This window comes from Chanos chanos, chromosome 5 (genome assembly GCF_902362185.1).
Source record: "Chanos chanos chromosome 5, fChaCha1.1, whole genome shotgun sequence".
NCBI classification, from domain to species: Eukaryota; Metazoa; Chordata; class Actinopteri; order Gonorynchiformes; family Chanidae; genus Chanos; species Chanos chanos.
This window is the reverse complement of record NC_044499.1, coordinates 10216698-10231033: the sequence shown is the minus strand read 5'-3', so window position 1 is coordinate 10231033 and position 14336 is coordinate 10216698. Positions and strand designations below refer to the sequence as shown.

Sequence of the window (14336 nt, the reverse complement as noted above, 5' to 3'; positions counted from 1 at the left end):
ACTGTGTCTACAGAGGGTACAAACAAACAGACAAAAAACACCCAAACAGCTGTTAGTGTTGATGCACAGATGGGATGGTAATTCTGCCCCTGAACTTCTGTACATTGTGTATGTATGTATGTATGTATATATATATATATATATATATGTGTGTGTGTGTGTGTGTGTGTGTATACCCTTAAATCTTCAGATGCTGTCTACTCTGTCTGTATATAGATCAAATCACCCATACTTTTAGACTGATTAAAGTGTAAGATGACTAAATCAACCTTTCTGTTACCCTAAGGTATCACGTCTTACAACGGACATCTTTATCTTGCCTCTCTTATACTGCACTGTAGAGGTCAAAGCAGTTAAAAGTTATCCACTCCAACAGATTAGGAGAAAGCCCATTTCAGAAAAACGAAAGCCATGAAAGCCTTTACAGAAAAAGGAGGCATTATAGACAAGTTTTTTTCTGAGTAACAATGCATGAAGAAGTAAATGAAGAAAGAGTTTATGCCTTGAGTGTGATAACTTAAATGCATTAGTTTGTCTCCAGACACAAACGGTGTGGTTCTTCTAACTGCAAATTCTTCACTGATTCAAAACGCTTAATCATATCAAAAGTCTTACTTTAATAAAAGCCAGACTCGGGACTGCGCTCTCGAATGAAAGGCGCGTTTGTGTGATTACATTTGCTTTTTGATGTCGTGAAAACCATGGTGTGTTTATGAAAATTTAGTCTAGTCAGTTAATCAAAATATTTATGAATTATTTATAACATTCACTGAAATGGGCAGTGTAACCAGCCAATTCAAACAGATTTAATTGGAGGCAAGGCATTCGGTCCTTATCTCGTGACAGAGTAGAGCACATACTTAATGCAAGAAAGAGGGGGTACTACCTAAGACTGAGAGAGAATAAATGTAAAAAAACCCCAAACAAACAAAAAAAACATAGGTAAGAACTAAGTGACCGCGTTTTGCTCTTATCGTCTGATAATATGTAATGAAACTTCAGGACTATTAGAGAAGGGTTCCACAGGGGATAACAGTGAAAAACAGTACAATGTCATTTCGCCCTTAATCAGACAGATTTTCTCAATGAAAAAACATATCAGCTGAATAGATACATGCTGAGCTGAACTCTTGTTCTTGCTCTGCTTGTGAATGATGTCAGTTAAAGTACAGGCACAGTTCTCCAACCAGGCCACAGCCTCTTTGTCTTATCTATTTCCTAGTTACTATCTCCCACATTTCCTTGGTTGGTCCTTCAACTTCTATGTCAAATCTGTTACATCACCAAAAGTGCAAGTTTTCCTTTCTAAGCTGAAAAAAAAAACCCATTATTAATATATGAACAAAGGTTGCAGAGCATGATACAAAGAACTACCAGTCAGCAAGAGCACTTTAATATATCTGTACCTAATTTCTTTCTTCTTTTTTTTTAAGACACAAGATTTAAATGTTCTTGAATGTCCCTTGAGACTAGGACACAAGCTGCTCTCCTTAAAAGAGTCTTATCAAACATTACAAGTTAGATTACAGGAGAGGGTAGAAAAAACAATGATCCAGCTGAAAGGATGAGGAGGGAAACTCATCTGGCCTTAAAAAGGTGCGCTACAAAAACAGCATTTTAAGAACAACTGTAATCTTCTTGCAATTGATACTCCTGCAATGTTCAGCTATGATGCAAGGTTACTGGGGACAGTGATTCAGCAGAGACGCCTTCCTAAGAGCACCAGCTCATGCTCGGCGTGGGTGGAGGAGTTTGGTTTTCCTTTGGGAAAGAAAAGAGGTTCGTTTACTGGGTATCAAAAGTACTTTTCTTTCACGCTACACAAAATTTCACCCTGCGAGGTTCAAGCCGCTTCAGACCTACTGCAGCAAGCCTAAAATATTTACCTGAAAAATTATTCGCATGCTGCCATACTGTGCCACATAATTCTCAGGAGTTCATACATTATGCCTATATTTTGAGACAGCGTTCTCTCTGCAGTGTCCCCAACCAGTCAAGTCCAGTGATGGAAAGAATTCCAACAGTCACTCGTATACACCACTCAAAGACCCTGCCACTGACATTTATACCAAGAGCCATCCACAGGCAAACATATATTTGAACATAGCTTTTACCAAACTGCCTTCTGGTGTAGTTGACGTTATAGCGTTTGAAACTGACATTTATTTTTTATTATTTTTTGAAAAAAAAAAAAAAATCAAATGCATATCAAATGAGAGGGCAATGCAGTGTGTGCTAATGCCATTGTTTGTAATGCATGCATTAATGAAATGTTACAGGCTTTCTGCAAAAACCAAAGTTGTTGTGACATGAACATTTTCTGTCATTCAAGACCATATCACTATGTCCTGTTAGAGACAGACACAGGGCTTTAGAACTGCAGGGAAAAACACAGTCAAGATTTAAGCATTTGCTATAATTCATCAGGGGGAAAATCTCCGTGAAAAGAGGAAAAATCGTCATTTGTTATCATAAATCATATTTGGATACTCTTGTCTGCACATGTAGCTAGTAAACAAGCCATTGAGTAAGTTAAAATCACTTTAACTGCAGCAGGACACATTCTAAAAGACAGGAAAAGCTGTTGTTCAAATTTAAGAAACTACCAAAGATTTGTCTTCACTACATTTTTGGTGGAGCACATAACAGAGAAAATATGGGAAAATAACAGGGAGTGTAACATGAAAGGACAACGATTTAAGTCCTCTAATCCAGGGGCAGCAAACTAAAGACTCAGTACATAACAGCACGATCGTGGAAGAAGGCTAAAAAAAAAAAAGAGCGTGTTCATCCCGCAGTGACTGACAGTGACAAAAGGAGCGTGACTGCAGCTTTGGAAACGGATAGCTGCCCGCGGGTCACTGCTACAGACGGAGAGGGAGAGAGACAGAAAGAGACACAAGGCTTACCTTGGTGTGCTTACTGCAGAGAACCTACAGCCAAAGCAGTCATTGTAGTGCACTGGTAAATCCTACTGTGAATCCAGACAGGGAAGGGGAGGCAGAGAGAGGGAGAGAGGCAGAGAGGGAGAGAGACAGAGAGAGAGAGAGAGAGAGAGGGAGAGGGAGAGAGGGAGGGAGAGAGACAGAAGAAAGAGATCGTGGTTGGTGGGCTGTGTTCTTTTCCTGGCTCTGCTAACTCACACACACAGGCATACACACACAAAACACATTCTTGCTCCTTTGAGCTCTCACACACTAAAAAGAGTAAAAGAAGGAGAGAGAGAGAGAGAGAGAGAGAGAGAGAGAGAGAGAGAGAGAGAAAGAGAGAGAGAGAGAGAGAGAGAAAGCGTGCTAACGCACAGCCTTGAATGACAAACTGATAATTCCCACCCCACCCCCCTACCCCCACCTCTCTATTAAGTTACCTCCTTCTGCCCTCTAAAAAACCATGTGACCGTTGGGACATGACTCAACAATATGGCTCCGGGCCTCAAACTTTATAAATGACCAACTCTTTTTTTCTCTCTTGTATATACACAGCTCAATTCAGCTCAGGGGGTCAAAAGCATGTGCTTTGTCATGAAGTCATCCACAGAAGACAGCTTAAAGCTCACTGCATATAACCAAGGACATTGGCACCATTTCAGTTTCATTTTTTATATGCAAGTGTATTTCAATGTCTCACAACATAGCAGTCACAGTGTACATGTATGCCCTCTTTACCTCTATTTTCAGTTAAGGTAATATCTATTCCGTAGCCATGGTGACTGGGGGTGACGTACCGTGATGGACACATAAATCGTTTAAGAAAACAGGTGATTGACAGAAAAACAATAAAACAGTACTAAGCTAAGAAACCTCTGGACATTTTAACAAAATGAACAAAGTACTCATTCCAGGCCAAATCTGTTCCTCTTTTTGAGACTGCTGCTGTCTCCAGACAAAACAATGATTTCAGTGTGATATACACATGGGCCTTCAAAAATACTAGATGTTCATTTCATGACCTCAGGTTCTCTTGAGCAAGGAATCTGTGAACACATAAACATACAAGATAGCTGATTATCAAATTATGTTTCACTGGCTCATCTCACTGCCTTACAGTGTTTTGCTAAGGTGCAGATAGAACCTTTTTTCGTTTGGGGGTGGGGTGGGGGGCCGGCACAAATAGTGGCAATACTAAAAGTGAAACGTCTTCCAATCCATAGGAATATCAAACAATTGTTAGGGAATAAACGATGGACATGTATATGTTTAGTCCATGTGAGATTGAGTCGCAAAAAATGACGTTATTCTGCTCAAAATGTATTTTAGTTCAAATGGAAAAAGAAAGAAAAACATCTTGATGTAAAAAGTGTAAAAGAGACAGGAAAAATTAAGACCGCGATGTTAGTCATGTACCAGCTCACACGGCAGACCCAAAGTAATGCTATTTGAAATGTCTTGACTTCCCACAATTTCCGCGTTTATCACTCTGCTACATAATAACCATCCCTTGTAAACAGATATTTCCCAAACAGTGCGCAGGCCCATAGTTCCTCTGTGTTTCATATTAATATTTAATTTTTACACGAGGATAACACAGGATAAAAAGAAGAAAAGCATAGGAAAATAAGACCAGTAAGCGTTGCTAAAGAAGAAATAGAAACATTCAAAACGGTTTAGACGAAGCGCAAGTAAGTGATATTAATGATGCTGATGACGACTATAACAACTTTGATGATGTCGACAAACGTCGCGATCATCAGAGACTAAAGCTTGCATTTACTGTGTTCACCAATGAGAGTTTCGTTTTTACAGCAAAACGGTCGAACGGTTCATATTAGATCGGTTAGGCGAGTCGAAAATAGCCTCAAACTGACCGTGATCAGCTGTCTGGCACAGAAGCGGGGTTTTGGTCTTAACATTAAAAGCCTGCCGTTTCTTTATGGAGGTCAAATATTAAGTATTTGTCCTCTGCTGCTGTCAGTGCATTTCTGTTTGCATGCCAGGACATTCAGCTGATTTAACCTCGCGAACATATCCAAACATCCCAAATTAACGGAGTGCTGCGTCAACGTGGCAGAGAAACAACAAATCCAAGATCAAGGTAAACATCACCTCAAATCACCCGAAACGGTAATCTTGAGCATAAAAGTATGTGTGGAATTTTGATCCACGCTTTCAAAACTTTGGATAACGGTGTGTTGCATCTTTGAAGTCGCCACGATAGAATGTCAGGAAAATTACATGTAGCCTGTTGGACGACTTTTGAATGTGGTCGAGCCTCTATCTTGTATTCAGTTCTTATGATAATGAACGATTTATCGAGCTGCTACCTGGCAGTTATTTGCCTGTGAGGTGTCTAGAAAAACAAGCGTTACTCTGGCATGTCGGGACAAACAGGCACCAGAAAAAAAAATGTGTAGCTACGGCTAGTCATCATTCGTAGACTACAACTGCATCAGTATGTATGCTACCTCGGAGACAACGCATTGAACGCCAAGTCTTGGATGTAAAGTAGGTCCCTCAAATACGGTTTAAAATCTTTATCAATGCAGATATTAATGAAATCAGGTATTAAAACGTATTAAAGGCTCTTGTCAGTGATTTAAACAAAACATGTAATTATACCACGTCATTTAAGTAGAAATAACAACCCACCTGTCTAGTCGCAGAGAATCCTTGCTTAAAAAATTTAAAAAACAAAAACTTAATCACAAGAGTCGTGCAGACCTGAAAGACAGAGTCAAGCCCAAGCGGTGTTCCTGTAGGAAAAGTCCTGTTATCTGCTTACCCTTGTCTGTCAGTGCTCACAGAGTGTGTCATGAGCACAATCACAAGTCTGCCCACAGAGGCATGCTATAAAAGGGAGAGGGGAAGCCTGAGTGTGTGTGTGTGTGCATTGGAGGAGATAGAGGGGTGTGGAGTAATTGGTCAGTGTTTAAATACCCAGGGTGATGTGCAAAACCAACAAGAGCAGAGGAACACAACGGTGACATTATTTGACGCAAAGACTAGTTTTTCTGTATAGTGTGTTTTTGTGTGTGTGTGACTGAGAAGATTGGGGGGGGGGGGGGGGGGGGGGGTGCTGCTGTACATGCAAGTCATTGTTTTACAAACATGGTTGTTTGTGGAAGTGCAATATGCATGTGCATGCACATGTTTGAGCATCTATATTACTTTTAATCCTTCTATCATGGTCTTGTTAGCGACACAGGAATCACAGTCAGCAATATGATTTCACAGTCAGAAGTGGCAGTCAGCTTTAACTACAGTCACTAAGTCCTTATACATGGAGCTTCGGATAGTGATTGGGTGAAAACGAATACACAGCAGAGACGTACTAGAGATGTACTAGATTTACAAGCGTACCTTTGACGTAGCAAGTTTATAAAGCTCCTTTGTGCCATGGGTATGAAAAATGGTGCTTAATGAACCTTAACGCATGCAGAATTGGCATGAAAATGGGTTGTCTACACATCGTCAGGATCTGTCTGGGCCAGAGTTAAAATCTACTCTTGAATCCAGACTAGTCGATCTTCGCTCTTGCGCAGTTAGCATTAGCAAGCAGTCGGTTCAAACACAAAGCTCTTTTCCTGCCATTGTAGCTTTCGTAAATACATTGAAGGGCATCCCTGGGCCGTGGCAGAGGAGGTTGAGACGGTTACAGAACTTTCAGCAGTACTTTGCATTCTTTTACTGTTTCCTGTTATGTCTATGTCTCAAGGTAAATGCAGAATGAGTCCACTTGGTACAGGTCAAACAGAAATGTCTCCTGACCACAGGACTGGGGCCCCAAACAATTTGTTTTTTACACTGTTGTTAATCTATTACTTGTAATATTGTAACATCACTCACACAGTTTATCTAGGTTTGTACTGACCGTCAGTAATCAGTTATCCTGTTCAGGTCTAACAATGGTAAGATCTTAGTATGACTTGTGAGGCCCTAGCCAGAAATGATTGGCTTGCCTTTGTTTATTTCAATCACATTAGAACAGATCCGACTTAACAGAGCAGCGACAAAAGGGTAAATAAGAGCAATTTTTCAAGTGAAGTCCTTTTTCCAGAACAAATCTGATTTCATATTCCATAATATGATTGAATACAGATCAGCAATGAATCGCACTCAGCACAGAATTGGGAAATACACCCTTGGGTCCGTATCTATCATAAAATTTCCAGAGAAAAGTCAGCGTCTCTAACTGAGCCAATATGAGATGAGGCTGGAACGATGGCTGGTCTGTGTGACAACAGCATGGGTTTCATTCACAGTCACAGTAGTGAGAATACAGTGGAAGTAAAGGGCAGCTTACCATGCTGCCCCACCCCCTTTAAAATATCATATGAAGCAGCCATGCTTTATAAAAGTGATGGGTGAGAAAGCCAGATACCCGACAAAGTCCAATTAGATGCAGTGTGGGAATTTGCCTTTGCTTATCGGTCTTGATAGTAATTTGGGATAATTGTCCCTTGCCTTACATAATACCCCTTGGAAACATACATAAAGGTAAGGCTCTGTTTCCGAGTAAACCACGACCCTGGCTCTGATTAACTCGAAGAATACTTTGTGTGTGAGAAAACAAGGTTGTGGGAGAAAAGGAGTTTTTCAGAAATTGGATCTGTATCATTGACGCGCCCTAGACTAAATATTGAAGCACGCTGAGTTGAATTGTGCAGAGGCTGGAGAGAAGACATGTGCTAGACAACAAGAGAAACAAAGAAACAGACAAGAGACAGACGTGGTACAAACACAAAGAAGAAGAAAATGAAGAATCTGAAGTTACTGGAGTGTTCTACCACACTGACATCCGTTACATGGCATTTTCAAATGTACTTTACCATAGTAGGCTTAAATCAACATATGAATTAAATCTGCTGTTTCCATTCTCTCATACTGCATTATAAACAATTACATGATTAAACAAACACGCAAAATAACAAGCTCAGTTGACCTGATTCAGCGTTAGCTACAGGGAGAAATGTGGTACGGCTCCTGTTAAGTCTTAATATAAACAGACATAGGGTATTCAAACCATGCACAGAACCTGAGGACCTAAAGAAACAGCTCAGCCTGAGGGGTCATAGCACCTTAGAGGGGTCTGAGGTGTGGCCCTTGTAAAAGAGGTCAGTTGGGGAAAGGTGAGCTTTGAAAATAAACAGTTGCCAATTTTTTAAAGATCTTGAAAGGATTAAGTAGAGGACAACAGACTATTTAGCGACTGATCAGCTCTGTTACTTCATTTGATTTTTCTAAAAAAAAAAAAAAAAAAAATCATTAAAATAAAAATAAGGGCTTGTTCAGTCACATGGTTCATAGTTTTTGATGTGAGCAGAACGTCTTACTGTAAAACGAGGGTTTTTTTTTTTTTTTTTAAAGACACCCTGCTATCAAACTGAGAGCATGTGTGACAACACGAGAGAAACCACACTGTGGGGGAAAGCTGACAAAGACTACTGCCTGCTGTGAAAATATATAAATCATCTCCCTTTCTATCATTTCCCTTTCTAAAATGCAACTAGCAATTACATTCTGCCTACATGATGGTTTAGATGAGCGAAAGACCAATCCGTAAACATAATCATATGCGCTTTAAAATTCTCTCACACACAGAGACATTATGGAGAAACATATTTTATGCACACAGACATGTATTTAACAGGTCCAACAACTAATTACAGTACAACAGAAAAACACCAAATCGATGCTTAAAATAACTTGAGATAACACGTTCAAAAAGGTCGAATGCAGTTCAGTTTTCAGTGTTACTTTTCCATTCCACCGGACACCCTCGGGTGGGTTTTGTGTTTAAAATGAGAGTTTTTAGTGTTTAGATATGAACTCCTTCAGAAAGGTGAGGGTTTAGACAGAAATAGAATAGAGTTGAAAAAAACACCACACAGCATCCTGGACTCAACCACTGACTTCTGCAATCTCCTCTTCTCTTGTTCCTACACCTCCCTGAGATGATACATGTTCACAGAGAAAGTGAGTCTTCCTCTTGTGTTGTGCTTTTGTGTAGTACCAGTATTACAGTGTGCGCAAAAAAAAGCCCTCCAAAACCACAGCTAACTTTTTGTTATAACTCTGCGGCTTAGTCATTAAGAGTTTAAATTACCTTCCGTTTCAGTTGTACTGTTTACCATAACGACACAGCAAGCCCAGGACACTCAGTTCTGAGACCCTTTCTTCAGATTATTGTTTGTACATTTAAAAGGAAATAACAAATGATTAACTTAGAGATTCCAAATATTCCAATAAACAGTATCGGGAGAGTATTAGGAACGTGTCGAATTTCTCCCGAATGAGACAACAGTTTCGTAGAATCTATAAGATCATTGACGGATTTTTGGAGTGTGACGCTCCCCCGTTCTTAAACATTTTAGGTGGTGTCAGTGTATCGTCACTGTCCTTTGACCAAAGTCTCCACATATAGCTGTCACGCTTTACAGCCAGGTCTGTGAGAACCTCCCGACCATCTGACCCGTCACGTAATTTCACTGTAATTTAATCCTTTCATTTCAAGAACTATGAGATCAGTTCTTAGATGACCGCAGTACATAGAGATGAACACCAAGAACACAGGTGCTTCGCTGTTCACAATCCCATTGTCTGGAGCGTTACAGGTCTGTAAGGAGCAGTAGCCATGGACTGTACATGGGCTCAGTCAGTTTATGTAATTACAGGGATAGTTTTCTGATATCACATTGAACTGACATGGTTCTGGTATCAAGACAACACAATGAGATTAATCTGTTATCATATGGACACATTTATAATGGCACAATTTCTACGTATAGTGTTATATTCCACTGGAGTTTAGAAATAATTTGGTATAACTTTATTATGGCTAGTCTGTTCGCATGATATTTTTACCACACCTTACAGTAAAGATACAATGTAGGGTGACACTCATTTTATGGTAGCATGGTTTTATCACATCGTGTATTAAATAAAGGTTTATTACCCATGCTAAATTAAGGGTAATGATCCGTACGGGTTATAAAATCTTGGCATATCTGTTTGTCATCTCATTGGGCTAATATATTTCAGTATGTGTTTCCTGATACAGAGCCTAAATTGTTTCAATTTTCAAAAAAGAAGAAATATGTTTTGAATTTCCTTTAATAGTGTAATAGTGTGTAAACACATTCAGATAATGAGGTAAATTGTTTGGCATAAGTTACAGTATACCCTGCCTCACCATACCACGCATTAGCAGTCAAACCGTCGTGAAATTAAATACAGATCATTTCAGAAAATGAAAATAACGTATTTCATATGAAGGCGACACAAAACACGCGTGTGACTTTGATGTCATTCAGAAAGAATGTACACATCCGTTGGTTTTTTCAACATACAGCTGTGTCTCTGAGGGTGTTCAGGGCTAAAAGCACTTGAAGCAACAAATGGCAGTGGAGAGGTCGACTAACTGAAGTTACCATCACAACCACTAGATGGCGTAGGACGGCGAGGACGGGGTTAGGAAGGTAAAAAATAGTGAACCGACACAAAAGTTGTTGACTCAGCTTCTTGGCAGTTCACCGGAGCTGTTACATCACCGTTTCAGGGACTGGAGTGTGTACAGGGAGCGTACTTGGTGAATCATTCCTTTTCTGCCGGATGGTCTGCCTTGTCCTGTGTCTGTCCAGCCCTCCTGGTGCTCAGCTCCTTTAGGCCTTCCTCACACTGTTCAACAGCCTCTCCATCCCCAGCTGTCTGGGCCAGAACCAGAGCCTCTCGATACAACCTCTCAGACTCCTCAAACTGGCCTGTGCCAAAGCAAACACACAACACATTTATAGCTTTATTCAAACACACACACGCACACGCACGCGCGCACGCTGTGACCGGCAAAACCACCGTTTCACTAACATCATTGTGTTTAGGGAGGGATTATGGTTGTGGCGCATTATCCAAATGACAATCATGGGAATAAAGCAGGTCACAGCTAAAAATACTTATATGTTGGTTTGTGATGGTTTCTAAACACAAAAGGCAAAAGATTGGGCCAACTGGCTCTACCCACGCTGTCAGGGGAAACGCTTGGAAAAAAAGACAGGAAGTGTCTCCTCTTGATTTTTAAACTCAACAAACAAACAAAAAACATTAAAAAAAAAAAAAAAAAGAAAAAGAAAAAAATCAAATATTGCCATCACCTCATAAATGTGCGTATGAGGAGCTGGGTTCTCTTTGGTCGTACCTTGGTGCATTAGAATTCCTGCCATGTTACAGACCAGTACATGCTGGTCGGGGTGTCCAGACTCCCTCCCCAGCTCCACCGCTTTCTTCACCTGTGCCAGGGCTTCCTCATGCCTTCCCAAACCGTCCAGAGCCGTGGCCAAATCGCTCATCAGCGTCAGGGTCTGTTAACGCGCCATCACCCAATGAAAGCAGCTTTTTATCACAGTGACATTGACAGCAGTCTAAACATTGAAAGAGAAACACGTAGACCGAGTCCAAAAGGTCTGAACTGCACAATGAATTTATGTTTATCAGCAATGAGAAGGACACTCATGTCAAAGAGATGCTGGAGGTTCAGTTGCTTAGATATGCAACTAATATACTCTCTCACAGCACATACTATTACACCCGTGTGAGAACAAGTCATTAATTCCTAAGCAATGCAGAACTTTTTTTTTTTTTTTACCGAGGATATACGTAATGCTTTTTGATAGTACTGCAGTGTATGTTGTCACGCACTCAAATCCTTAGACATATCCAGCACTGGTCTGAGGCTGAAGGCGAGGGACTTCACCTGTGGGTGGGTGTCACCCTGTTCCTCCAGACAGATCTGCAGGGCACGCTGGTAGTCATGGCAGGCGTCAGCCAATCGGTGTGAGGCAGCCCGATAACGGGCGCGAGAATCCAGACTGAGACCCAGCAGTAACCGCGTATCCTTACGCTCTTCATCTAACACAATCAAACAGACATCAGTGTTTACGACTGGTAGTTACACTTATCGGTCTTATTTTAGGATAGTTCCTAAAAGCAGTCAATTCTCCACCAGTGCAGGTATAACAGCTTAATTAAGACAGTGTGCTTGAGTGTTACTATACAGTTGAAGTTTAAGAGTTTATTTGTCATATGTAGGTTGACACAGGGTCAACGGTACAATGAGATGTATGAGAAGGACACCTGATACCTGATAAAGCATCTGGAGGAAGATCCTTCTGTTTCTCAAGTTTACCTTCAAGAGATTCCAAGCAGAAATTGAAACCATGTTCTGCCAGTTCACTCCTTGAGGAAAAAAAAAAAAAGAAAGAAACTGAAAGTTACAACGGAAAACTTTCTATTGAAATAGTTGAGAATACATTGTTTTCAGTAGCCATACAAAATGGTTTCTGTCTCTTGAAATTTAGTCAGTTGCAATTCCGACAGCCAAGACAATGCCTCCATTCTAAGAATGATCACAATGTTAAATGCGATCACAACATGCAAGTCGTGGACATGGCTGTTTTACATAAGTTAGCTCGCCTGCCATTCAGACAGAACTGAGCATAAACTCACTTATTCTGAGTGGCATATATGGTGGCCAGCTTCAGAGACATCTCAATGACGGCATTGTCATCCTATCCAAACAGAGTAACAGAGAAAGACAAATCAATATAATACATTACACCCTAAAGTCTTATCAAGTAGGATGGACCTTAGGTTGCCAATGTGTATTCTGCCATTTAGCGATATTCACAATATAAATTGCAGACAGGAGTTTAAACAGAGCTTTTTGCATTGTCATAATATATCAGAGACACTCTGGACCTGTAACTATAAGTCTTGCTATTTTTCATGTTCTCCTTACAATAAGTATGACAATGATAAAACTGTTTTGCAGGCCTGTAGTCAGGTATCCCAGCACTAACGGCTTCTGTCAGAGTCCACATACCTGCGCAGCTCCTCCAGACAGCATGAAACTCATGGCTGCTTTGAAAAGTTTCTCCGCCTGCAAAAGGGTGCAAGACAGCAGGGATTACAGCTCTTTTCTATGCCGGGGCCAAAAGATCAGAGTTCATGGGTCACCTCTGCAGGGGCATGATGGGAGAAAACGTCTATTTTTTTACTCACATTGGTCAGCTGACCTTGAACGAAAGCAAGATTTGCCATCTGTATGGACAAAAGAAAAACAAAGTCGAACTCACTAAGAAACATTTTTTTTGTCTACGACTGCAGCCGATGAATGGATGACTTCTACTTTAGCGACAGGGGGAAAAAAGCATGAAAAAATACACATTGATGAAGAGGAAGAAGAACTTGCTGTAAACACACCAGACTGTACGTGTAGATTATGGCTTGTGTGTTGTGGCTCTGGTGAGCCAGTCTGATGGCCTGATGTAAGTAACCACTGGCAGCTTCTAACTCCCCTTGCATCATGCTGTACTGTGGGAAATGACAGAAACAGGGATAGTTCAAACTGCTGTCTACTCCAGCATTTCATTAACCATTATAACATTAATATAATTACTAGGCATGCACATTCAACTGCAGTCAGACTGGAGAAATATATATATATATACACTTTCTGATGGCATGCAGATGTAACTGTAATCTAAAGCAAATTTCTGAAATTCAACAATGAATCATCATCAGTCTTTAGAACACTTCTGGATTACTAAAATAAGATGACGTGTTGAGAAAAGTGGGTTCTTCCATAGACAGATAGATAGATGGATAGACGCAGTAGTACTTGCATTTAAACATACTCGTTTAAATGCGAGTACCACCGGTTTTGTTGGTTACTTTACCTTCGCTCTTTTCAGCAACAGAATGATTTCGTCCTCCGTCTTCTGCGCTTCGGTCCGCTCATCATCAGCGCTTCCAAAGAAGGAGAAAGCTGAGGGAGATTTACAGTGTGGGGTCTGGGCAGTTTTCACATCCAATAACTATCAACCTTCAGGTGAATGAACGAAACGTGAAAATTGCTTGATATGCACATGTGCATTTTACTCTGAACGCAATTTAAATGTAAAAAATGTGGCTGGAATGAGATTCGTACAATTGCTCTGCAAGTTCAGTAAGAGTTATGTCATCACGACCTGGTACGGCAAAGAGGTTAAAGCTCTAAACCACTGATCAAGAAACACAAATCTGATGTATCACTTATGTATTTACCAATGCCACTCCAAACGATAGGGCTGCACTTGAAAGAGGTACTGTCGGTGGTGCCACTGTTTCCATTTATACTGATAGCATTAACGGAGGAACTGAATGACCTTCTGTGCGTGGAACCTCCACCTCCAACCCAATGATTGTTCGCCGTTATTTGCTTCTTCGATGGTCGAACTCTGTGAAACAGCACACTGGCAGTGCACACGTTTCGAGCCCTTTCAGCAACGAAATTCTGAATACGGATTAACTGCGCTGCCAGAAGACGACAGCTTGTGGGTAGCGCCATGTTTCAGGGTTTACACAACT

The 14336-nt window shown here is 40.7% G+C and overlaps 1 protein-coding gene across 1 annotated transcript; it reads right to left on the bottom strand.

Annotated features, from left to right (window-relative positions):
* Positions 1 to 10225: 10225 nt before the first annotated feature.
* On the bottom strand, positions 10226 to 14188 carry ttc19 (tetratricopeptide repeat domain 19). Its single transcript, XM_030775773.1, has 10 exons — positions 14034 to 14188; positions 13667 to 13755; positions 13191 to 13301; positions 12990 to 13028; positions 12811 to 12867; positions 12435 to 12496; positions 12070 to 12164; positions 11683 to 11837; positions 11128 to 11290; positions 10226 to 10696 (listed from the first exon to the last, which is right to left on the bottom strand). The coding sequence occupies exons 3-10, from the start codon at positions 13293 to 13295 to the stop codon at positions 10530 to 10532; spliced, it is 843 nt and encodes a 280-aa protein (XP_030631633.1). The 5' UTR covers positions 13296 to 13301; positions 13667 to 13755; positions 14034 to 14188; the 3' UTR covers positions 10226 to 10529.
* Positions 14189 to 14336: the final 148 nt, after the last annotated feature.